This window comes from Notechis scutatus, chromosome 2 (genome assembly GCF_049901735.1).
Source record: "Notechis scutatus isolate UNSWTSFEM ecotype Mainland chromosome 2, rNotScu1.2, whole genome shotgun sequence".
Lineage (NCBI taxonomy): Eukaryota > Metazoa > Chordata > Lepidosauria > Squamata > Elapidae > Notechis > Notechis scutatus.
The window spans coordinates 31,524,622-31,551,024 of NC_142010.1; the positions used below are offsets into that span (position 1 = coordinate 31,524,622).

Sequence of the window (26,403 nt, forward strand, 5' to 3'; positions counted from 1 at the left end):
ATTATTAGGCGTTCCAAGAAAACAGTCAAAACACTTTGATCACCAACTGAGAAAACGCTTCCTATTTGCCGAACAACCTATTTTTAGATCAATCCAATTCCTCTGTAACATTTACTGACATGAGAGAGTTCTTTCCTTAGTCAATCATCTACTAAAAAAGAAAAATGTGTCAGGCTTACTTTCTTAAATGTGTATTTTCCTTGTTTGTTTCTGCAGATGATCATAGTCGAGTGAAACTAAGACCTTTACCAGGAAAAGATTCAAAGCACAGCGACTACATTAATGCCAATTATGTTGATGTAAGTTGTTTTGTTACTTCCTCAGCTCTCTCGAGAAATCTTGTCCCTCAGAAGAAACAGAAATTCTTAATGCATGCAGAACTTTTCATTTTTCAACTTCAGCTCCAAATTCCTCAAACATTCAGTAGAAAAGAGCTCTGCTGTGGAGATGCATACATTATTAATATGATTGCTATTGCAGAGACTTTTATCTTACATACTATTGTGATTTCTTTTGAAGGGTTACAACAAAGCGAAAGCCTACATTGCCACCCAGGGCCCTTTAAAGTCAACATTTGAAGATTTTTGGAGAATGATTTGGGAGCAAAACACTGGGATTATCATCATGATTACAAATCTTGTGGAAAAAGGAAGAGTAAGTAGAATAGCCTGCATTTTATTACCATAACATTTTTCTCCAATTCTCACCAGAGATGTGTGATCTTTTTTCAGTCTTGTTAAGGAGTTGCACTGGTTTTGTTCTAACATAAACTGTAATAATAAATCACTATATGAGGCAGATCTCATTTCTGCTCATGGGTAGCCAATAACAGGCATGATATGAAAGTAGTTTATTTCCTGCATAAAACCATCTTTAACTAATATAACCAAAACCATTTGCTAGGAATTCCTAGGCGGACCAGCAGGAGAGGAGAGAGGAAAGGGTTCCAGGCAAGCAGCAGGCGTGTGTGCTTGCGCATGCAACTCCATGCAGCTATACATGCCAAGCACGCACATCTGCCACTCACAAATATGGAGCTGGGCACACAAGCATGAGTATTTGCCAGTCGTGCAAATGCAACTGCGCAAGACACACACAACCGCCACTTGCGTGACCGGTTCCAAAAGGGCTATGGCCCGGTGGTGGGCCGCAGCCCAGGGATTGGGGACCTCTATCTTAAAAGAACAATGGGATAAAAAAGGAGGTTCACTAGCTAACATTGACTGAAATGGGTTGCCACTAGAAAAAGAAATGAAAAAACCCACTTTCAGAATGGTTTGTAGCCCAGGAAAAATAAGACCTAGAAAACTAAGTTTGAAGCTGGTACGTTCCAGTTCAATTGCAAGACATTATCTCAGTTTTTATGTATACACTATCATTCCATTAAAAATATAATCAAAACAATTCATAGTAGCATTGGAAAAACAATATGCAACTAAGACTAACACAAATAAAAGCCAGACATATGACAAAATATATACAAATATAAGGCATTAAAAATAATTAAATTATACCAGGATTGATGAATTTATGTAAAAATATATCAGATAATCTATATTATAAACAATATTTCACAAATAATGTCCTAACAATTGCTTCATGAAATAACCTATTCATAAAAATTCTTAGGTAAAAGGTAAAGGTTCCCCTTGCACATAAGTGCTAGTTGTTTCCGGCTTTAGGGGGCAGTGCTCATCTCCGTTACAAAGCCAAAGAGCCAGCGCTGTCTGAAGACGTCTCCGTGGTCATGTGACCAGCATGACTAAATGCCAAAGGCTCACAGAATGCTATTACCTTCCCACCAAAGTGGTTCCTATTTTTCTCCTTGCATTTTTACATGCTTTCGAACTGCTAGGTTGGCAGAAGCTGGAACAAGAAACGGAAGCTCACTCCGTTATGTGGTGCTAGGGATTCGAACCGCCAAACTGCCGACCTTTCTGATTGATAAGCTCAGAGTCTTAGCCACTATGTCCCTCTAAAAATTCTTAATAAAGTGTTTAAAAAAGTTAAACAAACATAAGCAGTTTTTTTAGAACCAAAAAAGAGAAATATAGCTCTTTTATTCAGCCAGATTTCTTGATTGAATCCTCCTTAATTCAGAAACCTCTGGCATCATACAGACTTTTAACACTTTATGTTATTCTTCTTTCCTCAGAGAAAATGTGACCAATATTGGCCAACTGAAAACAGTGAGGAATATGGCCATATCATTGTCACACTGAAGAGCACAAAAGTACATGCTTGCTACACTGTCCGCCGCTTCACAGTCAGGAATGCAAAAATGAAAAAAGTGAGCAATATCATTACACTACATTGGTTTAAAAATAAATGTCCATTTGGGATGTTGCTACGGAGTGTGACCCATTTGTACATACATACACTATTCGAAGATTGTTGCGATCGCAAGACTTTCTCTATAGTGTACAACGAAGCAGAAAGGGCCAGAAAACCAAGAACAATGCAATGCCCATAGCAGAAAATATATCTTTACAATTTGACAAGGCTTAGGAAATTAAGAATGTTTAATAGCTGAGAGAAATGAGTACAATAATTGAAATTGCAAGTGAATGTAAAAGAAAATAGTTCATCAACATCTTTTTTTTTTCAAACTTGGCACTGTTGAACAAGGAATTTATATTAAGCATCATAAATTACTGTAATGGTTTTCTGAGTAGGCTGATCATCAAAAATAAGCAAATTAAAACAGGATTATGTCTGTGAATTTTGTTAGATTTTAAAAAGGTATAAAAATCACCAAATAGTTTACATACATTTCCTATCAGTCCAATCATTATAGAGATTGTAGTCCTGTAACTTTGGGAGGCCCAGTTTTTACTACTCTTCAAGTGAAATACAGCTATGAACCTGAAAGACAAAGATCAGTTTTATCTTATTTAGTTGCATTTTGGAAGATACAGTTTTCAATTCATGTCAGGCTGTAAGAACTTGAAACTGGACTCTCATAAACTGATATGTTAGTCCAATAATACAAAATTACAAAGAAGGTTGCCTTGTAAAGCAAAGTGTATCTCAATTGTTCGATAATAGTATTATATTAGAATTTACAGGGCTTTTTCACATAAAATCCTTAAATTATAGCACCGTTGAGTTTATTCTGCTCTAGTGTGTCCAGAGAGAGCTGAACAGTAAAGGAAAAATGTGAACACAAGGAAACCTTGATGTTAATTAATATAAATATTTTCTACCTGTATGTTTCATGACTTCTGGATCAAAAGGGGAATCCCAAAGGTCGACAAAATGAAAGGACGGTCATTCAGTACCATTACACACAATGGCCTGACATGGGAGTACCTGAATATGCACTTCCCGTGCTGACATTTGTGAGAAGATCCTCTGCAGCCAGAACTGCTGAGATGGGTCCAGTAATTGTACATTGCAGGTATGTTTGGACATTGTCAATCTATTCTTGTTGACAACATAGTGTAGGTCACGGATGTCAAACTTGCCATGTCACGTGATGTCACATGATGTGCCATGATTTTTGGGGGGGCCTTTGCAGAGCAGGGGTGGGCATGGCCTGCGTGTGATGCACCCGGCCTTCAGGCCGCCAATTTGACACCCCTAGTGTAGATTAATGTACAGTTGCAACTGTAGTTTTGTTTTTATATACAGCAATGTGTCTATATGTCCATCACCTGTTCTTTTAACTGCTGACATTTTTACAAATCACCATGAGTCTAAATTCATTTAGTGATGTAATGACGATGATGACATTCAATACCAAAATAAATAGCTACATTTACCACAGTAACAAAAAACACATATTACAGAGAGACTTGAGTCTGAGACACTTTTCCAAGCTCATTCATGGAATGTAGGATTAAACCAAGGATACATTCTAAGTCTTAGAATGTAGGATTTAACCAAGGATTCATTCTAAGTCTTAGAATTATGATACTCATCTGGTTCTGGATTTTTATTTTTTTAATAACATAAATTATTCTGGAAACAATACTGAAAAGCACTGTGTCATAACTAGGCACAAAGCTAAACAAAAAACACATTGTCAGGGAAATAGGTATATTTGCATTCATGAGATTTCTTAATATATCCTGATTGCCAAAATGACCTTCAGGTTTCCTGGATGTGTCGATGTTAGCATTCTTATTTTTTCTTATAAAACTGAAAAAAGAAACCATCTGAAAAGGTTTTTCATCAGTTATTTGGTAAAGTTCATTCTTCTGAATTGAAAAGGATGCTATGATATACATAGTGAAAATGTTTTGATATATCAAAAAGGGGAAATTACATAACAAGTTTCTGAGTATCATTCATTCTGAAGTTGCTGTACAACTATAATTGGTTTCTGATTTGCAAACTAAGCTTTCTCATCTAGTCACCTTTGAAAGTAAATAATAGTAAGCATTCCAAAACCTGATCTAAAATTGGAACTCGATAATCATAGAACAATTGGAAAGCAGATTTGAATCATCCTGAGTTTTTCACTAGTGGGGACATAGCTCCCATATATATATATATATATATATATATATATATATATATATATATATATATATATATATATATATATATATATATATATATATATATATATATATATATATATATATATATATATATATATATATATATATATATATATATATATATATATATATATATATATATATATATATTTTTATTCCCTCTGCAGGGCTAGTTCCTCCCTGAAAATCACATTAATATGCACTGTGACAAAAAAGATCCTTAGCTGTGAGGCGAAGGCTGTGATGAAAGAGTATTTTGTTAGCATGCAAATAAAGATCTTAGAAAAGAAAGAGAAAGGAAGAGAAAGGCACTTGACAGCTGAACATAAGAGAAAGAGAAAGAAAACACAAGACATTTTTATCTTCAAAGAAAAATCTTGAAGTCCTTCTGGCAAAGCAAACATTTCATCAACCACAGAAAAGTTTATTGGTTGAAGCAATACAATTTATACTAGAAACGTTTACATGTATCATTTGGGATGCTGGCAGATCTCTAAAGGATATAAACTTAGGATACCTTAAGCCATTTTGTCAAAATTCCCCAGAGATCTTGATTTCATCACCAAAGCATATTCCAGGGTGCCAATTTGGGGATTACTCCTAGCATCCCGAGCCATATCCTATTCCATTTGAAGAAGTTCAGGTTGAACATTGCTTACAGCACTTCCATGGTTGTTATAAAAATTAATAATAGTGTCGAGGCATTCTTTCTTAATATTTAATTACGTTTTCTACTGCTTTATTTCTTTACTTATGATTGGGGGTTTTAGTGCTGGTGTTGGCAGGACTGGTACCTACATTGTAATAGACAGTATGCTGCAACAAATAAAAGACAAAAGCACAGTTAATGTCTTGGGTTTCCTGAAACACATCAGGACACAGCGCAACTACCTCGTCCAGACGGAGGTAAGAATCAGAAACGCATTCATTACCATTACTGCAGTCAGTCACTGTCAACTAAATTTTGTTATATGAAGTTTGATTATTGCACTTACTACTAAAATAACACAATTTGCAGATTAAATTTCTTGTGTGCATCTGTTCGTTTTACAAGTATGTATATAAAGAATCATTATGTGCCATCAAGTCAATGTTGATTCGTAGTGACCACATAGATATATATACTCATCCATACTTTTGATTGAATATATTCAAATTGATTGTTTTTCATTTACAGGCGGTCCTTAACTTACAACTATTCGTTTTAGCGATCATTTAAACTTATAACTGCAGTGAAAAAAGTGACTTATGACTGGTTCTCACACTTAAAACCATTAAAACCTTCCTTCAGTCACAAAATCAACATTTGGATGCTTGGCAACAAGCATATATTTACAATGGCTGCAGCACCCCACGGTCATACGATCGCCATTTGAAACCTTTCCAAATGGCTTCCAACAAGCAAAGTCAGTGGGTGAAGCTAGAGTCGTCCCCTAACAATCATGAGGTTCCCTTAACTGTAGTGATTCATTCAACAACCATGGCAATCATGATCATAAATTCAGGCACAACTCATTGTTCTCGGAACAGAATTTTGAATTCCAACTTTGGTCATCATTTGAAGACCAGCTGTATGTAAAAGTCAGAACAAGCTAAGTGCTTAAGAAATTATTTGGGATGAAGTCGGTGGGGGGAACACAATATACAGACCCCAAGTTTCAAAACTTTAAATATTGCCAAGATTGATTCTCTTAGCATTATTTGAAATGCACAGCCCTTTGAGAAAGGTTAGAGAGAAAAGTTGATAGAAGTCATCCCATAACTCCACTGTTTAAGCTCATAACACTATTTTAGTTTGATCAAAGTAAATAGAAAAAGGTGACTGACGTTAGACAGAATGGAAGAAAAATTACAGATGTTGGGGGGAAAGGTAATAAACAAGCAGCGGAGAAAAACAGGAATATGAATGCTCCAGAAATAGAACCGTCAGTGAAACTGAAAAGTTATGTAGGTAATCTTTGGTCCAAGGTTGTTGCAAATATCCAGCCTTGCATGATTCAAAAGCACTTGCATTTCATTCTGAACAGAGTCCATACTTGCCCATCTCTCTTTGCTTCCCTTAGGAGCAGTATGTTTTCATTCATGATGCCTTGTTGGAAGCCATTCTCGGGAAAGAGACTGAAGTTTCTGCCAATCAGCTCCATAGCTATGTCAACAGCATTCTCATACCTGGTATTGGAGGCAAGACTCGACTAGAGAAACAGTTCAAGGTAAATTTTGACATTCACTGTGTGGATCTGATCAAAGCATTTCAGGTTTATACCATACATGACATCACACTCGTGTCAGAAGCACCGAGACGCTTCTGGGTTGAAAGGATTAGCTAGTGACATCACCATTGCCTGGGGGGACATCCAGTTGGGGACCCCTTTCCTGACCCCGGCAGGAGTTGGAGTGAAGGATGGGAGCTCAACCCACCCCATGGCAGCACTAGGGTCTCAAACACGGTCTTGCTAACGTTCAACCCAGTGTCCTAACTACACAAGCCTGTGCTCCAATATACTTACATGATTTGTCAATCTTAGTTTTGAATGGTTTTCATTGTTACTGCTGCCCTTCCTGACCAATGTTGATACTTAGGTCATTCAAGTAATTCAAGAAAATTGAAATGGTAGGATTGAAATAGATGTTTGTTGCAGGTAAGATTATCAACCTTGATGCCAACCAAAACCAAGCATTTAATAGTGAGTGCCATACCTTGTGCACTAATTAAACAGGTGGCAAGAAAGTAGGGGCAGGCAGGCACAACACAGGTTATGTAGATAGTAAACACAGTGTCAGTCATAAAGATCTCAAGTGCCTATATACAAATGCACAAAGTCTAGGGAACAAACAGGGTGAACTCCAACTATGAATACATGAAGGTAAATATGATATAGTTGGAATAACAGAAACTTGGTGGGATGAAACCCATGACTGGAACATGCTGGTGGAAGGATACAAATTATTCAAAAAAAATAGACCCCATAAAAGAGGAGGTGGAGTTGCACTGTATGTAAAGGACCACTGTATTGCTACAGAAATGCATGAAACCAAAGATGAAAACCTCCTAGAATGCATATGGGTCAATATAAAAGAAAAAAAGAATGACATGGCCATAGGTGTATATTATAGGCCACCCAATCAAGCAGAAAATATAGATGTCCTTTTCGCCAGCCAACTAACAAACATATGCAGGAAACACACAACAATAGTAATGGGAGACTTCAATTATCCTGATATCAATTGGAAAACTAATTCTGCACCAAGTGAGAAATCAAATAAGTTCCTAACCAACCTCGCTGACAACTTTGTTGTCCAAAAGGTAGAGGGTGAAACTAGAGGGACAGCCATACTGGACTTAATTCTTACAAACAGAGAAGAAGTGATAGAGGGAGTTGAAACTGCAGGAACCTTGGGTGAGAGTGACCATTTCATACTAGAATTCAACATAACACAAACACAAGCAACAGAACATAATGACACCAGAGTCTTGGATTTTAAAAGAGCTGATTTCAATAAACTCAGAGAGAACCTGGGAAAGATTCCATGGATGAAAATCCTAAAGGGGAAAACAACTCAAGAATCTTGGGAAACTCTAAAAAGTATGATCATAGAAGCCCAGACTAGCACAATACCACTGAGAAAGAAAAACAAGAAATCCAAGAAGAAACCAGTATGGCTGCACAAAGATCTCTCTGGCAAATTGAAAGAAAAAAAAGGACAAGTACAAAAAATGGCAAGGAGGACATACAACTAAGGCAGAATATCAGCAGATAGCCAGAATCTGCAAAGACAAAGTCAGGATAGCAAAGGCTCAGAACGAACAAAGACTTGCAACAAAAGTCAAAGATAATAAAAAAAGTTTCTTCCAACATATAAATAACAAGAAAAAAAATCAAGGAAACAGTCAGTCCACTAAAGAGAGAAGATCGCAAGGAAGTAACAGGCAACAGAAAGAAAGCAGAACTTCTTAACTCATTCTTTGCATCTGTCTTCACGCAAAAAGAAACTATAGCTCAACCCACCAAAAACATAACTGTAAAAGACAGACCAGAAATAAAAGTTAAAATAAGCAAAAAAAATAGTAAGAGAATACCTGTCTGATCTTGATGAAAACAAATCACAGGGGCCTGATGGATTACATCCCAGAGTTTTAAAGGAGCTGGCAGAGGTCATCTCAGAACCACTGCACCATATCTTTCAAAAATCCTGGAGCACCGGGGAACTACCAGAGGACTGGAAAAGAGCTGATGTGGTTCCCATCTTCAAAAAAAGGGGTGGGGGGGAAACAGACCCAGGAAACTATAGACCAATCAGCCTAACATCAATACCCGAGAAGATACTGGAAAAGATAATAAAAAAGCAGATCTGCCAACATCTAGAAACAAGTAAAGTAATAACTAGCAGTTGGCACGGGTTTGTTAAAAACAGATCATGCCAAACTTATTTCATTCTTCAACACAGTGACTAAATTAGTAGACCAGCAAAATACTGTGGACATAATATAGTTAGATTTCAGCAAGGCATTTGACAAAGTAGACCACAACCTACTTCTTAGTAAGCTAGAAAAAAGTGGAATAGATAGCACCACCACTAGATGGACTTGCAACTGGCTGGCAAACCGTACCCAACGAGTAGTCCTTAATGGGTCTAAGTCTACATGGAGGGAAGTAAGCAGTGGGGTGTCACAAGGTTCGGTCTTAGGCCCAGTACTCTTAGATGAGGGAATAGACTTAGATGAGGGAATAGAAGGGGAATTTACCAAATCTGCAGATGATACTAAACTGGCAGGAATAGCTAACACCCAAGAAGATAGGCTCAAGATCCAGATGGATCTTGACAGACTAGAACACTGGGCCATATCTAACAAAATGAAATTCAATGTAGAGAAAAGTAAAGTCCTACACTTAGGCAAGAAAAACCAAAAGTACACATATAGACTGGGTGAAACCAGGCTCAATAGCAGTAACTGTGAGAGGGATCTTGGAGTCTTAATGGACAACCAGCTAAATATGAGCCAGCAGTGTGCAGCAGCAGCCAAAAAAGCTAATGCAATCCTAAATTGCATTAACAGAGGGATACAATCGAGATCAAGTGAGGTACTAATACCACTCTATAAAGCCTTAATAAGACCACATTTAGAGTACTGCATCCAGTTTTGTTCACCACATTGTAAAAAAGATGTTGAGACTCTAGAAAAAGTACAGAGAAGAGCAACCAGGATGATTAGGGGACTGGAGACTAAAACATACGAAGAACAGTTACAGGAACTAGGCTTGGCTAGTCTACTAAAGAGAAGGACCAGGGGAGACATGATATCAGTCTTCCAATATTTGAGGGGCTGCCACAGGGAGGAAGGGGTCAAGCTATTTTCTAAAGCGCCTGTAGGCCAGACAGGGAATAATGGATGGAAACTGAACAAGGAGAGATTTGACCTGGAAATAAGGAGAAACTTTCTGACAGTGAGAACAATCAAGCAATGGAACAGCTTCCCCTCGGAAGTTGTGGGAGTGCCATCACTTGAGACTTTCAAGAAGAGATTGGACTGCCATTTGTCAGAAATGGTGTAGGGTCTCCCGCTTGGGTGGGGGGTTGGACTAGATGACCTACAAGATCCCTTCCAACTCTGATTATCTGTTATCTGTTATCTGAAAATATCCTTAAGTCATGGTTCAGCCCTGCAGAATCTGCTCCACAGTAATGCTCTCTGTGACGCCCTCATAATGAGATTTTTTTTTCTTAGGGAATTGAGTCTACAATTGAAACTAGATAAGTGAATCAAAAAATTAAGAGCTCATTCTAGCATAAGGTGGAAGGGATCTTTAAAATATATTTTCAAGAAACTGAAGCAAGGGGGCAAAGGATAGAATTTGGTCTCTGTGTGTGTGTTATTGTTTTACCTAAAATAAGTTACATTACGCTTCTCAAACACTTAACATAATTGAAACAATGCCTTATTTTATCCAAAAATGGCACATCATCATAAACCTCATTATTTTGCTCTCCTGCTGTCATCTTGGGGGCTCTGGGGGCAACACAACATGAATTCTTCCTACCAATGGAATGATATAGATAGTCCTTCTTAAGGACCACAATTGAAATTGGCAATTTCATTGCTCAGCGATACTGTCTCTGAGTGAAGCATCACATGACAATGACATGCTTATAAAGTCTCTTCCTATTTGGTCATTAAAGAAGAAATCGTGTGATTGCGACTTGCAATTTTACTGCCAGCTCCTCCATTGACTGCTGGTTGTGAAGTCCACTAAGCTGCAAAGTACTCAAATGTCGATCATGTGACCACAGGCTGTAAAGTTTGGTTTTCTAAGAATTCTTTAATTTTTTTTAGAAATAGAAAAGTATATGCAGGTTTATGTTTTAAAAGACTGATCAAGAATTAATCTTGTTCCTTTTCTGTTTTAAATTTTGCAGCTGGTTATGCAATGCAATGCAAAATACGTAGAATGCTTTAGTGCCCAAAAAGATTGCAACAAAGAGAAGAACAGAAACTCATCAGTAGTGCCATGTAAGATCTCATCTTTGAATTTGATTCTTGCTCTGCATAAATTCATTCTGCAAATGGTGAAAGTATATTTGCATTAAGTGGGAAAGGGAATGAATTCAATTGCTTTATATTCGAGAGCAAAGGTTGACTAGAACTTTTCTACAAACCTGCATGCAGACCAAACACCAATATTTGAATTTGAGGTGCCTGATTAAAAGTTGGCTTGTGCCAAATACTTTTGTTTTTAACCAAAATATAATAGCTCCGGAACACTTGTACTGTAGCATAATTCAGTTATACTGGTCCTTGCATGAAGAACGGTTAATGACTTTCATAAATTCTAAAAGCCTTCTAATAAAGAGGTGCAGTCTTCTGGAGTTGGTCTACCTACAGTTTCCTGAAAACGTTTCCAGGGCAAAAAAAAGCTTAGTTGAAGTTGGATAGGGCACCCCAATAGGGTGTGTGTTGTTGTTTTTTTGGAGGTACAGTGGAAAGGGTAGGTTGTTTGTGCTGATGAAAATGCTGTATATGTATGTCTATATGAGGCAGGCAACAGTCTGGATTTTTTTTTTAACTGATTCCACAGCCTGAAAAAGTTTGAAAATCCATGTTTTCAATGAGGTTCATGGAATTAGTTTTCATTGTGTGGCTTTGACAATAAAACATAGTACAAGTAACATTTTATTTCAGAAATTATGTTTTCACGTGAATTTTTTTATCAATGTAATCTGTGTTATTTTATCATCTAAATCAGATCATGGGAAAACTAGATTTTGTTAAAATAGTCCTACTGTGATTATTAAGATCTATTTGACATATAATTTATTTGTTTGATGCTGCAGCTGAACGAGCAAGGGTAGGACTAGCACCATTACCTGGTATGAAGGGAACTGATTACATTAATGCCTCATATATCATGGTAAGATAATAATCATTTATGTTTAAGTAAATCCAGAGAAAACATCCAAATATTCAATTGTTCTGTTTCTATAGATTGTTCTGTCTTGTATTCCATTAAAATTATTTTTGCTTAATAAGAGATCTATATTGAGCATTATAGATTTCTGCATACAATTTTTTAAAAAATTAGATTGCATAAATTAAAAATTAAGCAGTCTGTCCTAAGCCCCCTTGGAAAGGAAGGCTGAGTAGTAGCTAAAAAGTTATGTTCAACCCTTTAGGAATTGGTTGTATGTTCAAGAACAATAAATTATACCAGGTATCTAGGCTAATATGTTCCCTTAATCGTGTATTTTGCATTATTATTCAACATGTATCTGTGCAATCTCATTTTAAGCTCCTCAGAGTTGTTAGATTGAAATAGCATTGAAAACCAAGTGATACAGAATCAATACATTCTAGTGCAGGAATCTGTGTAAAACATGCTAAATGACACTTAATCAAAAAGTGATTTACTCCTATTATTTGAAAACAGTAGTTCACTTATTTCTTTCTTCAAAGTACAGTTGATCATGTAAGCATGTATTCTGAAAATGATAATTTCTGGTAGAATCAATTCAGTTAAGGATACCACATTTATAATTTTCTTTACAGTTTATTGTAAAAGTTTATATGGCAGAGTGTGTGTGTGTGAGAGAGAGAGAGAGAGAGACTCACCGACTGATTATAGGTGGCTAAGAACAATCCATATAAAACATTACAAAACCTCTACAAACAAAACAAAAGTAAAATAATATATAATGTTCTTCAGTATTGTTATTCAGATGAATTAACCTGAAAGTTGTTCAATTACTTTTGTCTTCACCAGTGGTGGGATTCGATTTTTTTTACTACCAGTTCTGTGGGCGTGACAGGGGAAGGATACTGTAAAATCTCCAGTCAGAGGTAGTGTTTGCTGGTTCTCCGGATTACTCAAAATGTCTGCTACCAGTTCTCCAGAACTGGTCAGAACCTGCTGAACACCACCTCTGGGTCTTCACCTAAGGTGTTTAATGTTTCCAAACTATTCCATTCATGAAAAACTGCTGTTTGTTTCTTTTAAAGGGCTACTATCGGAGCAATGAGTTCATCATAACACAGCATCCTTTGCCACATACAACTAAAGACTTCTGGAGAATGATCTGGGATCACAATGCACAGATCATTGTCATGCTTCCAGATAATCAGAGTTTAGTAAGTTATTTCATTTCGTAGGCTATATATTCGTATGGTAGCACAATAAGAAGGAATCAGATTATTTATCTGCTTCTCCCTCTATTTCAATGAAAATTATAGCCAGACAATACAATTTTGTAATCCAGATTATGCAAAGAAGTTTGGGAGCTCCTGGGAAAAATACAGCTGAGAGCGGGAAAATTTGTACATCTTCCAGCGACAGTATAGCAAAAAAAAAAAAAAAAAAGTTTTACATATCAAGCAGGAAAAAAAAGATTTATCTACTGATATTTTAGGTGAAAATATTTTTTAAAAAACTTTTTAAATTTTTGAAGGAACACCAAAATGATTTTATAGGTAGAAAACAAATAATAGTTATTTTACAGCAATACCTGTCACGTGGCATTATGGAGCAATATCTAATTATATAACTCTATTTCTGGGGAAATTTTTATCCATTTAAATGTGGATCATATATAAATGTTGTAAAATAAGCATCTCCCCACGAAACCAATTACAGGTTAAGGTTTGCTGTGATGAAGAACAGTATACTGTTGGCTTTTTTTTTTTTCTAAGGGAAGGATGTTGCAGAAAATTAGTTTGACTTCATTTAATAGTCTTGCCTAATTAAATGAAGTTTTGATCTGGGGAATTCTACCTGTTTAAAGATTAAAGCAATATATTCAAATGTCTCCCGTTTGATTCAATTGTCTTCAGGCAGAAGATGAGTTTGTATACTGGCCAAGTCTGGAAGAATCCATGAACTGCGAGGCATTTACCGTCACCCTTATCAGCAAGGACCGTCTGTGCCTCTCTAATGAGGAGCAGATCATCATCCATGACTTCATCCTTGAGGCTACTCAGGTATATAAAATATCTTCCAGAGGTGAATCTGAAGTCTGCTTTTCATTCAGACTCCTGCTGATGTTGGTTAATATTCAAGATGAATGATTTGCAGTGGGATAAGGACAGAGGTCTGTCTTTGATCACGAAGGTCTCAATATCATTTTCTTCCTTCTCAGAGATTGTTTCTATAGTATCCCAATTTTGGCTTGCAGAATGTCATTTCCATAGAAAGCAATAATACTGAAGCTTTTACTTAAGAACGAAGCATAAAATGACTTCTCAAACAAGAACACCATGTGTTTGAGGTCCAATTTTTAAAAAAACCAAAAAAACAACGTTTTTAAAGCTCAATATTTTCCTCTCGAAATTTTATGATACATACTCAACTAGCTGTTCTTCCAGATCCTGTTGAGAGCAACTTATTTAGGTTGTAATTTGTCCTATGTGAAACTGAGATAGAGCAATTCAGTTTTGGGTTCAAATTTTAATATTCCTCCTCAGTAAATTTAGATTTACAAAAATTCCATGCAATTTTGCAACATATGCTACAATGAAGAAATTAGCCGTTCAATCATCTCAAATCACAAATGGGTGATACATACATTTATATAATACTTTCTATAAAAGAAACTGAGCTCATATTGAAACTGAAAGGAGTTTTTAAAAAGACATTTGGAACAGCTAACAGAAAAGCTAAGCTGTTGTTCCAAAAATATTTAACATGTTTTGTTATGTTCTGCAGCAAAATGCCTGGATGTCCTATATGTATGGCTCTTTTGGCTGACTGATTATCTGACATTTGGGACTGTTATATAATCAAGTGCCACTTCTATGTTATTTTATTTTTAATGAGGAGCCCTTGGCGCTCTCTGAGCTTGTTTTTTTTTTCTTGCAGACGTTTCATTACCCAAACTAAGTAACATCATCAGTGCACTGTTACCTAGTTTGAGTAATGAAACATCTGGAAGGAAACAGTCAAGCTCAGAGAGCAGCAAGGACCTCTCATTTCCACCCTGAGTTACAAATCTTCTCCTTTATTTTTGAATAATTAAAATGTAACACAGTTCCTTATTTTGTTAGTTGATGTGTAAGATTTGCCTTTTGTGTTTTTTGCAATGGTGTAGTAAATAAATGCATCTGGATTTTCACATGTAATAAATATGCAGTACAAGTGTTATCTAACCATCCTAATTGTCTAGATATTATATTTGGACTCAACATACAGTTTAATAACATGCAACACCCATAAGAGGAATTTATCAATGCAGAAATGTCACCTAAATTTTAAAAAATAGGGTATGGAGCAACCTCAGCGATATCACTATAGCAACTGGAGTATACTCCCCAAAGTTGAGCAAAGAGAGGTCATAACAACCATTAGGTGCTACTAAGAATCACCTTTTTTCTTCCTAGTAATATTGAGGAAGAGTTAAAAAAACCATTTTTATAAAACTAGCATTTTCTCTTTATATACACCTGGTGAGATTGTGACATTCTTTAGCAACAGAAATGAATTCATTTCTGATTTCTTGGAGAGAGAAATACTTGTTCTTCCTCTATCAAAGAATTACTGTTAAGTAATGTGTAAAGGGACTCCTATGGGAGAAGCTCCTCTACTTAAGACAGGTACTCAAAATATATCTATCTATTGGGGGAAATGGGAGTTGATTCTCATTGCTTCACTGCCTTACTGGACTTTTAAACCCCAATATTATTATTAAGGCTTATCTGGGTTCTTTCCTTTCCTTCCTTTTTTTTCTTTTGCCGCTGGACAACACTTTAAAAGGGGACAGGGGTTGGACCAGGGGAAATAAGATTATAGCAGAAGCTTATAAAAGGACCCACTAATTGGTTGCCATCTTAGCATCTCCTTCAAAAAAAATATTGAAAAATGTATACACTGTTGAGGCTGAAGGTATAAAATGTAGTTATTTCAACTACAGAAAAGAAATTAATATGGTGAATAGTTGGGCTGGTTTTTATTTCAGGATGATTACGTTTTGGAAGTTCGCCACTTTCAGTGCCCTAAATGGCCAAATCCAGATGCCCCAATCAGCAGTACCTTTGAGCTTATCAATATAATCAAGGAAGAGGCCTTAACAAGAGATGGCCCAACCATCATTCATGATGAGTATGTATATTCACTGAATTAATTTTTATAAAGATTGGAGAAAATATAAGAAATATAAAATCTTGTGAACATTCAAACTAAGAGGGAGGTTAAAGGTCTAATTGACTTCTCTAGGAAAATTAGAATTCTGTTTAAAGTTTCATAGATATTCTTCTGTATCCAATTTTATACTGAATGTTAATATGAATAGAAGAGAGTAGTTTTTAAATATCTATATTGTTCCATGACTTACAAAGGTATAAGATTAGAGATAGTTTTGCCAACTTGTATTAAGCCATGGCTAATTTTAATGTTCATCTAGTTTGTAATCATTTTGCTGAGCTTGCCTTGTTAAAAATTGTTTTAAAAATAGTTATTGATTTGAGCATTTTGTCAGACCAAAAAAAAAAATCAAGCTTATTTTTAACACTGCAAGGTTATATTTTTGGTAAATCCATTCTAGTATTTGTTATATTCACTGAATTTTATTTTCATGTTTTAGGTATAAGTTCAGCTTTTAATTGCATTCGGAGGAAATGTAGCAGAAAATATATTTTTCCATATGTGCACCCATCCTTATCATTCCTTATTTTACTCCTTCGAGAATAAATACTTGATAAAAACTCAGGAGGAAATGCAAGAAAAATTAAATCTGACATAGAGACATAAAAGTTTCCATTCAGCCTGATAAGACGTTGCCTGGATCTCTTATAGGGAATAAAATTAATTTTTGGTTTTGCAGGTATGGAGCAGTGGCAGCTGGAACATTGTGTGCTCTGACTACCCTGTCTCAGCAACTGGAGAATGAAAATGCTGTTGATGTTTTCCAGGTGGCAAAAATGATCAATCTGATGAGGCCTGGAGTATTTACAGACATTGTAAGTTTGAAACTGAGAAAGATAGTTGTGGTTTACAAAGAAATCATTCAACAATAAATAAGAACTATTAAAATCCTTGCATGGATTTTGTGCAGTCCTAACTTCTTGTCATCTTGGTTCAAATATGTTATCTTTTTTTTTAATTATGTGCCATTTGCTGTCCAGAGTCACTTCATGTGAGATGATATGATACATAACTATTTTTCTCCTGCTTTTCTTATGGGATTTCTCCATGTGCTGTTGTCTAGTCATATGCACAGCTGAACCGTGAAATCAGTGCTCTTTTTCCTTTAATGGATCCCAGAGTTGCTTTGCAGAGTGAGGTGGGCAGCAAATAAATTTAATATTACATGTATTTAATTGACAGAGAAGCATAATTTATTCTCCCATAATTTATTCCAAAGGCTCTTCTTTTCTACTGATAGTTCTGTCTTGTAGAATAAGATCACTGGATTCCATCCTAAGAACCATTCTTCAGCAATATGCATAACTTTAGGGACACTGTAGGTGAACATGCCCTCTCTTTCATATTATCATGCAGAGGCTTTTTACTAGAGACTTCATGCATGCAAGCAAGCATCCTTGTTAGATGGCAAGGCAAGATCATTTCTACATGCTCTAATTAATGATTGAAAGTGAATGGAAAAACACTGAAGAAAATTGTGATGCATTCTTTTGAGGAGGGCTAACAATATAGTTTCACATAAATTATTTTAAAAAAATGAAAGACAAACTGTTGCACCATTTTGGGAAGTGAGAGTTACACCATAATGTAAAGCTTACTGAGATCTGTGAAGAGTAAAAAAAAAAACTCTATTTGGGCTTCAACTGGAATTGTAACAGGCAAAAACAAAGCACTCTGGAAAATCCAATCTGGACATAAAATACAAGGTAGCAGCATGGACACTTCTACTGACCCCTCAGGTGGCACATGTGACACTGCTGTTACACGAGTTGCACTGGTTGCCTGTTTGCTTCTGGATCCAATTCAGTTGGGTCATTACAAGTAGTCCTCAACTTACAACAGTTCATTTAGTGACCATTTGAAGTTACAACAGTACTGAAAGTCACTTATGACTGTTTTTCATATTTACAACCATTGCGGCATCCCCATGGTCATGTGACGCTTGGCAACTGACTCATATTTATGATGATTGCAGTGTCCCGGGCCCACATGATCTCCTTTTGCAACCTTCTGACAAGCAAAGTCAATGGAGAATTCAGATTCCCTTAACAACCATGTTACTAACTTAACAACTGCAGTGATTCAATTAACAACTGTGGCAAGAAAGGTCGTAAACTGGGTGAAATTCACTTCTGTTTCACTTAGCAACAGAAATTTTGGGCTCAACTGTGGTCATTAAGCCAAGGACTACCTGTACCTTTACAGGTAGGACATGGGGTATCTGAGCAATCATCTCACCCTGACATGAGTATTCCACCCCACTCATTCCAGTGGCCTATTTTGGATCCCATCTGCCAAATCATGTTAGTTGTTGGGACACAGGAGAATTTCTGCTGTGGCCCCCACCCTCTAGAATATTCTCCCATTGGAAGAGAGGTCTGACCCCACATTCTTAACAGAGCCTGAAAACTTTGTTCTGCCACATGGCCTGGAGCCCCAATGGGATGTGTGCATTGTGGGTAGCTGACAGGATAGAAAATATCTTCACCCCCAAGTTGCCCATTGTCTTGGTTTTTAGCTTTCCTATTTAATTCTTCCAATTCTAACTGTCTTGTATTATCTTTTTTCATTGTATTGTATTATAATCCATAGTTGGGATGGGTGGCATAACAATCTAATAAATAAATACAACATTCTGCTTGCTTAAATCTTAGGTAGTTTTAACACCTTTTGACCTTTTTTGTTCTAGGAGCAGTACCAATTTCTTTACAAAGCAATGCTAAGCCTGATCAGCACTAAAGAAAATGGAAATGGCCCCATGGCAATGGACAAAAATGGTGTTGTTATGGCCAGTGAAGAATCAGATCCTGCAGAAAGTATGGAATCTCTTGTCTAAAAGGAATACTTAAAGGCACTTAATTTGTGGAATTTCTGAAGACTGAACTTTTTGAGGCCTTTTTTTGCCAGACTCTAGGTTATACAATAACCCAATTACTTTTTTACACTGATAAAAAGTTTTGATATTTATTTTTGCCATTTTACGTCTTAATGGTATCCTACTGAGCATTTGCACCTCTGTTTATTTCACACAGTGAAACACAATTTTATCTAGTTTGCACTATATGATCAGTGTTAACTGCCTATAGAGATATAATACAAAAGAAAACAAACAAATCCTGATGACATTCCACGACAACAGACACACTACTTATTAGTTGAAATATCATGATGTTTAATTAATTCTCATAAGCCTTGGCTTTACAATCTTGGATGCTAGGCCAGAGAAATATTTTTGATTCACATTAAAAAAAAATGCTGTACCTTTGACATATTCCAATATTCATTGTTTAATTTGCATACTGTTGTTGTTCTTTTGTTTTCCAGTAACATGGATGAGTAGTATTCTTCATTTTCTCTCAAACTAGTGATCGCTAGATAAATTTTGGAAAGCTACCGAAATTCAGTTTAACAGCTGCTCTGCACTGTCTGGAATTCTTTTGACTTCATAAAGTTCAATGAAGTGTTTTCTATGAAACACATAAAATTATATTCCCAAAATGCAAAACAACTCAGATTTGTGATTCAATTTCAGATCTCGAATTTATACTTTCATTAATTCCCTGGTGTTTTTAATCGCATTCTCATTTCAAGAAAATATTTTGATCATATTTCCACTACGGATAATTTAATTACAGTGCAACAATGTTCAATCAGATCATTTTATTCCAAAAGTATTTAGCAATATTTCCAATTCATACACAATTCACATTTACATGTATAGTTCCTTAAGTTTCTGGAACGCAACCACTGTCTTTACAGTATGTTGTATGATGGAGAAAAGAATTTCTTAATTTCATAGCTGTTAGATGCCGTTTTTACAGGTGTGTAATTTTCATACTCTAGTGCTAAAACGTACTGATCCATATTACTGGTGAAGCGATCTAATAAAAAAACTACCTATAAGATTACATTTTTCCTCTTTTTTTAACACAATTGATTAGTATCTATTTCCCAATTTCATAATTTCATTTTTCGATACTATACATAATATTCTACAAAATAACCCTATATGTCTACTCAAAAGTAAATTACACTGAATCAATGTATATAGGATTACAACCTTAATATGTTTCACTCCCTTTGGAAAAAAAATACTCATTATCTTTTAACATTTAATTGTTTGTTTCAAATTACTTTTAAAAATTGTGCTTTCCAAACCATTTGTGAAGCTCAGTTGACTAGATGGTCCCCTTACATGGCTTTTATGAGACAAATTCATGGAGAATCAATGGCTACTCAGTATGAAGGCTACATATTATCTCCAGTATCAGAAGCAATAGGCTTCTCCGTTTCAGTTACTGGGGGAAATGATGGGGACAAATACTATTTTTGCTTATATTCTGCTTCCGGACGTGACATTGGGTACTGGTGGAAGAGATAGCCTTTGATCTTTATCAGTACTGCTTTTCCTATGTTTTTACATTGTACAAATGAGAAATGAACTAGCTTTTAGTGAAATACAATCTTTTTATATAAGCTGAAGAGGTAGAGTAGCTCAGTAGAGATGACCGCATTCGTTTTCTTAGCTAAAGAAAGCCTCCTTTGCACTTTTGATTGCTACTCCCAAGAGCTCCTCACACATCAGAGAACAGACAGGTAGATGTTTTCAGGAAGGCCATTAGATTCCACCCAATGGCTATCTGGATTAGCTCAATCAAAAAGCAGTTTGTGTGTTCTCGGAATGAATGAGATTTATTTATCTCCGTTTCCAATTCAAACTAGAGAAAATAATGTACCAGCATATGAAAGCAACAAGGTATGAAAATGATGGACTGTAACAAACCAAAGTGAAGTTGCCTCATCTAAATGTTTTCTCTTGAGCTGTCAGGGTAGAAGTGGCTGCACTTATGGAAAAGGAATCTAGAATTAGTCAAAACAAAAATGTACTGTAATTGGTAAATGTGGATAAAAACTGGACTAAGCCAGAAATGGGTTGTCAGATATTCCTCCATTTAAGGCAAGAGTTCCTAGCCCATAGAAGGAATCACAGAATCAGTTATAACTGCATTTTCCTAGGTATTTGGCTGGCATATAACTATTGTTTTTCCTATTTTATGAATTCCAATTCTAAAATGGTATATTCGTAAAATGGTATAAACGTAAGTTTATTAACTCAGTAAGAACAAGATCACTGTATAGCCTATACCTTCATTTCTTCCTTAAAAAACATGCTTTGAATAGTTCCTCTTAAACATACTGAAAATTCTGTAATTTTCATGTTCTAAAACATAGTCAGTCCAATATTAATTGCATTAAATAGCTCCAAACATTGCTGCAAAAATTATAACAGGATCTATTATGCAGTAGTGGGGTCTTCTATGCAGTCCTTGCTCTTCTGGTTATTGCAATATAAGGTGGCATATCAATACATATTTGCAGAATAAAACTACTACTTTCTTTAAAAAATGTTAGTTAATGTAAATAAATATAATTAAAATATTAACTATTCAAAATAAAATGCACACATTCTTAGTAGATTTAAATGCCCATCTCTCATTGATAAAATAGAGTTTTGCGACCATTGAAAGCAGACAACCCCCTTTTTAAAGTTTCCTAATAATGAACAAATCAGTTTTACATTAACCACCACCATTTTTTAAACATTTCACAACTAAATCTCAAGGATTCTAAATTAAGTTGTGGCTACAGTCACACACACACACACACACACACAGTAATGTTCTCTCCACCAAGCAAATCTAAATACTACAGTATATGTATAAAAACAAAACTATTTCTTAAAATATCTTGCTCTTAAATGTATTTTAAAAATGGGAAGATTTAATAAAGCAAGGAAAATATCCAGCAAAGTGAGAGCTACACTAACATTATGGCATGTTAGTGCAATCATAAAAATAAGTGATGGGCATTGCTGTCTATTTAAATTTGCTATTCAAATTAATGTGGGTTTAAAGAAAATGCCCCAAATTACCTAAATTCCATTGTGAACCTTTTTTTGATACTGAGGTAAATGAATTCCATAACATTATAAGAACCATATACATATCACACTAAAATCCATTTGATGACTCCAATCTTCTCAATTAAGAAACAGCACATAGTCTCAGTTGATCTAGTGCATTTTCATAAATTATACTTCATCCTAATACTTTTTATGCCATTTTATATCCGTAACCCTACTTTTTAAGGGCCTAAAGATGTGGGTATGCCAGTCAGCTAAGGTCCCCAGTGGGGGATCAGCGTATTGGAGGTGGTTGATTAATAACAGATTAAACCTCCCCCCTCTGCCCCTGCCCTCCCCATAACAGATAATCAGAGTTGGAAGGTACCTTGTAGATCATCTAGTCCAATCCCCCGCCCAAGCAGGAGACCCTCCCCATATGTCTTTGGTTTTAAGATTTGATTTCAACTTTTTAAGTTTTAACTAAATATAATTGTAAGCCCCTCAGCATTACTCTATGGTAAGATGGGCAGCCAATAAATTTTATAAATAAATAAAATAAAATTTGTATTGCATCTATTAGAACTGAGGCATACCGCACATCAAAGACTGCAGTGTAACCACTATTAATGAACATTGTTCAGAAAATTACAACCATAAAACACAATCACAATTTCAATTGCTTCCCGCCCAAATTATGTCAAAAAATTATTGGTTCAATAGATAAAAAACATGTTTTTGATTTTTCTATTTTCAGTTGAACTTTCAATTTTGAGGGAAAGGAATGAATGTGCTCATAAGACAGCTTCACTACACTTAAACCACTATTTCCTAACAGTAGAACTGAATGTGGATCGTAAGCTAAATTAGGTCTGTATTTATTGAAGCAAGGTGGTTTTCAAAGTCAATGCCATTAGCTTTTTTATAATAATTTTTATTAAAATTTACAAATATAAAAATAAATAATGCAAAATAAGAACATAAAAAATAAAAAGTACACAGAAAAGAAAAAACAGAGTAAAAATAAATAAAAAGTATACATAAAAAAATGACTCTCCCCACCCTCCGTAAAAGTATAGGCAGCTTCGGTAATTTATTGCCTTCACTGATATTTCAATAAAAGCTCTCCTCTCCCCTTATCTCATCTCTTATGAAAAGACAAATTATCAAATCTTGTCATTCAGTCCCAATCAGCAAAAGTCAATTAAGAGCTACCAGGGATAAATAAAATATATATTTTAACCTTAATGAAATAATTAACAGTGCTCCATGATCTCATGCTATCCACATGAAAGTGGAAATATCTTCGGACAGCCCTGGCTCAACGGCCTTGAAACAGAGATGAATACCCATCCCCGATAGTTGGCAATGACTAGTGGAGTAAAATCCACAGGGACTCCTTTACTTTTTTAATCAAATAAGTGAATTGTACATTCTTTTACCACAGTAACTTGTCATTATCTCTAAAAATGTAAAAAAAGAAATCTTTTCTCATCTACTATCTATAAACAAATCTTTAAAGTTTTGTCATTTGGTCCTAGTAAAAAAAATCAATTAATCTGAAACAATGTATATATTTTAAACTTGATCAACTAAGTCTTATATTTCTTCCATTTATTTTTTAAAATCTGGATTTTTAATCCTTTCAAATGATGTCCCACCAACTGATTTCTTATCATTTCTTGTCTCCTCAGAAATTCCTTCATTAGTATAACTTGTCTCTTTTGTAAATCCAATATAGGAAAGTTACCCAAGAACTTTGCAAGTTACCAGAAAGTTATCACTCTTCATATTTAGTTATATGTCCCATTAAATTAAAGATATCAGCCAATTTCATTTGTAAATTCAGCATGGCATCTTTTTCCAAATTATTCTTGCAGTCCGGCATTTGTAAATCCACTTTCAGAACCATTCAAATCAGCACTCAGCCTCTATTTTGTCCAATAAAATCTGTTCCTCTTCTATAGCCCCTTTAAAATCCATTTTTATAATAGCAACCTTAAGAGTAAGTTCTGAGTGCATTGTTCCCAACTATCCTTGAATCCTACATTCAAATAATATTGCTCCATTATTTTAATGTCTTTTCTCTTTTCATTGTAATCTTTAGTTCTCTCTGGCTCCCTCTGGTCAGTGTCCAAAGTCTCTTCTTATCATGTGTTGTTGTTTTTTCCCTAATCAATAACATTTTCCCACACTAGGATTTCTTAGACTTAGTTTCAAACTCTTCATATACTTTTTATAAACTTTTAAACAAGCCACAGGAAATTATTTCAAGTCCATCTGGTGTTTTAATCTTATAATTTTCCAAAATCAACATTATACAGTATACAGTAATCACACTTTTGCTGTTTATTCAAAAATTTAAAAAAACCTTGCTAAAGTCCTTAAGATTTCACATAACGTCATTCATGAAGGATAAAGAAACTCACCCAGTTTAATGAAACTTGTCTTGTGAAGGTTCTTAACATCAAAAAGCCATCAGTAAACAAAGTTAAGGCATTTAAGAGAGGAAGTAACAGAATAACAAGCTGGAAGGGACCTTGGAGGTCTCCTTGTCCTGAAAACCCAATGTCCATTTGAAGGCACTGAACCATGGCAAAGGCAAACTGACTTTCCCGCAATACTAAAATACACCTAAAACTGCTTACAGATGGTCCTCAGAAGGAGTCACTGAATGGAGCACTTGTGGGCAATCCTGGCCTCTCCTTGCTCTGGAGAGAAATTCTGAGGAGCCAGTCCATTCACCAGCTTCTCTTTTTCTGCCATGGTTGTCAGCTCTACTTTCCATGGAGCTGTTATTGCTTCCTCAAAAGTCCAAAGTAAATATCAATTGAACTGGATTTTCAGTGGTCATGTAGAATCTAGTCCACAGGTATGTAACTCCATTTAACATGTAATAACCTTCCACTTAATATTCATTTTCTTTATCATTAAGCTTAATGTTGCAGGCAAAGAGATTAACAATAATAGAGAAAGGTTCAGGGGAAAGAAGTGCTGTTCAAGATTAAATGTAAGAATGAACTCCACAAAATAATTTCACTGTGATATGAAAAACTGCACTACTGGGGTTACATTTCTCATTTTGTTTTAAAAGACAGTAGCATATAGCTCCAAAACAAAGAACTAGAGCAGTAATAGAAGAAAAACAGTGAGTGCCTAATTCAATTAACATTTATATTTTTGTTATGCAAGTAGCAGCAGAAAAGCCTGAGCAGGCTCAGAACCATGAAGGGATACAGAAAGTTATTCTGCAAATGTCAGAACAACCATTAAAATGGGAATTTGGGAAATCAATTTTTTTCCAGAATTATGGCAGAGCGTATGGTAGAAACAAGTACCATCTCATCTTTCTTGAGTACCAATTATGCATGCTTATTAGGTATTTATGTGACAAAAATATACACATTAGTTAGTCGCATTAGTTGCACATTAGTTGCATTTGCATAATTAATAATTGGAGTCAATGGAGATTGATCAAAATTTGACTCCCATTAGGTTCAATTTACTTTAAGCATAACTAACGTCTCCTGGATTTTGTGGCTGCTCCCAGATAAATGCTTAACAGGGTGTAGTCCTTTACTGTTCATGTTACAATTTTACTCTGCCTTGATCTTCAGGATAGATCTTGTACCTGTTTATGAAAAGATTATTGTAGAACTGCTAATTGATATAAGCTATAAATGTAAATGAACAAATAAGTAGCATCACAATTCTTATGATATTGCTATTCATCTTTCCTGCTAGACTCAAGTCCTATTCATTTGTGGATAAAAATGAATTCTAAATGCTGATTAACTTGTAAGCCTGAGTGCTTTATTCAGAGGAACTGGATCCCTGGGCTTTACAAAAGTCATCTGGAATTAAGAAAACATAGTTATAACATGGATAGTGTCAAACACATGGCCTTTTTATGAATTTGGATGCTCACCCAAGATCTTGAGTTCTCTACTAAGTTCCTGTATATTGAAATATCTGAAGCTCATTCGCAGTGTACAGTCTTTATCTCAAATATATGTTTTATTTTATATTGTTGAATCCAGCTAATGTTTGTAGCCCTTTGTATTCATCAATCATTCATAATGCTTTTTTATTCTTAATCAGCTCAGAATATAAATGCAATCACTCCAAGATATATATTCATGCCTATATACGAGAAAAAGTATTCAAATTGGGATTATAATGAGAAGAGCAAAGCTTATTTCCTAATGCTTCTAAACTATTTCTTTAAGTTGAAGAAGACTGAATGGAAAGTATCAAACTATTCTCTCTTTCCTTTTTCATAACACAGCACAATGATTTGCTATAAATGCCTGTTTTCTTATAAAGTGCTATTCTTTTTTAAAATAGAGCTATTAGTTTTACCAAAGAAGCT

At 35.3% G+C, this 26,403-nt stretch overlaps 1 protein-coding gene across 3 annotated transcripts in view; it reads left to right on the plus strand.

Moving 5' to 3' along the window:
* Positions 1–20,037, plus strand: part of PTPRG (protein tyrosine phosphatase receptor type G) — a 704,217-nt gene extending 684,180 nt beyond the window's left edge. For all 3 annotated transcript variants that reach the window (XM_026679640.2, XM_026679650.2, XM_087954524.1), the window contains exons 17-29: positions 217–299; positions 520–654; positions 2,156–2,290; positions 3,237–3,400; positions 5,279–5,414; positions 6,572–6,718; positions 10,923–11,016; positions 11,838–11,914; positions 13,000–13,128; positions 13,828–13,974; positions 15,945–16,087; positions 16,809–16,944; positions 18,819–20,037. In XM_026679640.2, coding sequence (XP_026535425.2) covers positions 217–299; positions 520–654; positions 2,156–2,290; positions 3,237–3,400; positions 5,279–5,414; positions 6,572–6,718; positions 10,923–11,016; positions 11,838–11,914; positions 13,000–13,128; positions 13,828–13,974; positions 15,945–16,087; positions 16,809–16,944; positions 18,819–18,965 — 1,673 coding nt within the window. In that variant the 3' untranslated portion in view covers positions 18,966–20,037. The remainder of the gene's footprint in view (positions 1–216; positions 300–519; positions 655–2,155; positions 2,291–3,236; positions 3,401–5,278; positions 5,415–6,571; positions 6,719–10,922; positions 11,017–11,837; positions 11,915–12,999; positions 13,129–13,827; positions 13,975–15,944; positions 16,088–16,808; positions 16,945–18,818) is intronic.
* The last annotated feature ends 6,366 nt before the right edge of the window (positions 20,038–26,403 follow it).